Source organism: Rana temporaria, chromosome 2 (genome assembly GCF_905171775.1).
Source record: "Rana temporaria chromosome 2, aRanTem1.1, whole genome shotgun sequence".
NCBI classification, from domain to species: Eukaryota; Metazoa; Chordata; class Amphibia; order Anura; family Ranidae; genus Rana; species Rana temporaria.
In genome coordinates, this window is record NC_053490.1 from 85,851,286 (window position 1) to 85,852,077 (window position 792).

Here is a 792-nt window from a genome sequence, read left to right on the forward strand (position 1 = left end):
GGGGCTGTAGTCCTGAGCCCTCTGGAAGGCACAGGAGTCCTTGTACAGCTGGGCAGGAGGGTAGTACTGATCCTCGGCGTTCATGGCTCCGGCAATGAGCTCGGCACTGCTTAGGTGACAGGTAAGCTCACCTGCAAGTCTCATGTGATTTGGTGATGAGCATCGGGGAGGCGTGGCTAGGTGGAGAGAAGTCACACTCATCGCCTCCCTCCACTATACTGAGAGCTGGAACAGGACTGTGCCCCGATCACCTGGGGGACACCAAGGACAGGGACACCCAGAGGGCTGGGCAGGGTGGAAGATTGGCAGGATGGAAGATTATTGGGATGGAAGATTGTCAGGATGGAAGATTTTTGGGATGGAAGATTGTCAAGATGGAAGATTATCAGGATGGGAGATTATCAGGATGGGAGATTGTCAGTATGGGAGATTGTCAGGATGGAAGATTATCAGGATGGAAGATTATCAGGATGGAAGATTATTAGGATGGAAGATTATAAGGATGGGAGATTATCAGGATGGGAGATCAGATTATCAGGATATAAGATTATTAGGATGGAAGATTATTAGGATGGAAGATTATAAGGATGGGAGATTATCAGGATGAGAGATTGTCAGGATGGAAGATTGTCAGGATGGAAGATTATTAGGATGGGAGATTGTCAGGATGGAAGATTATTAGGATGAAAAATGATCAGGATGGGAGATTGTCAGGATGGGAGATTGTCAGGATGGGAGATTGTCAGGATGGAAGATTATGAGAATGGGAGATTGTCAGGAATGGATGAAAGA

General features: G+C 47.1%; 1 protein-coding gene across 1 annotated transcript in view; it reads right to left on the reverse strand.

The window, feature by feature from the left end:
• Positions 1–120, reverse strand: part of PDX1 (pancreatic and duodenal homeobox 1) — a 59,165-nt gene extending 59,045 nt beyond the window's left edge. Inside the window, exon 1 of the mRNA XM_040340477.1 lies at positions 1–120. This exon is cut by the window's left edge and continues 310 nt beyond it. Within this exon, the coding sequence (XP_040196411.1) occupies positions 1–84 (84 nt within the window). The 5' untranslated portion in view covers positions 85–120.
• Between the last annotated feature and the right edge of the window lie 672 nt (positions 121–792).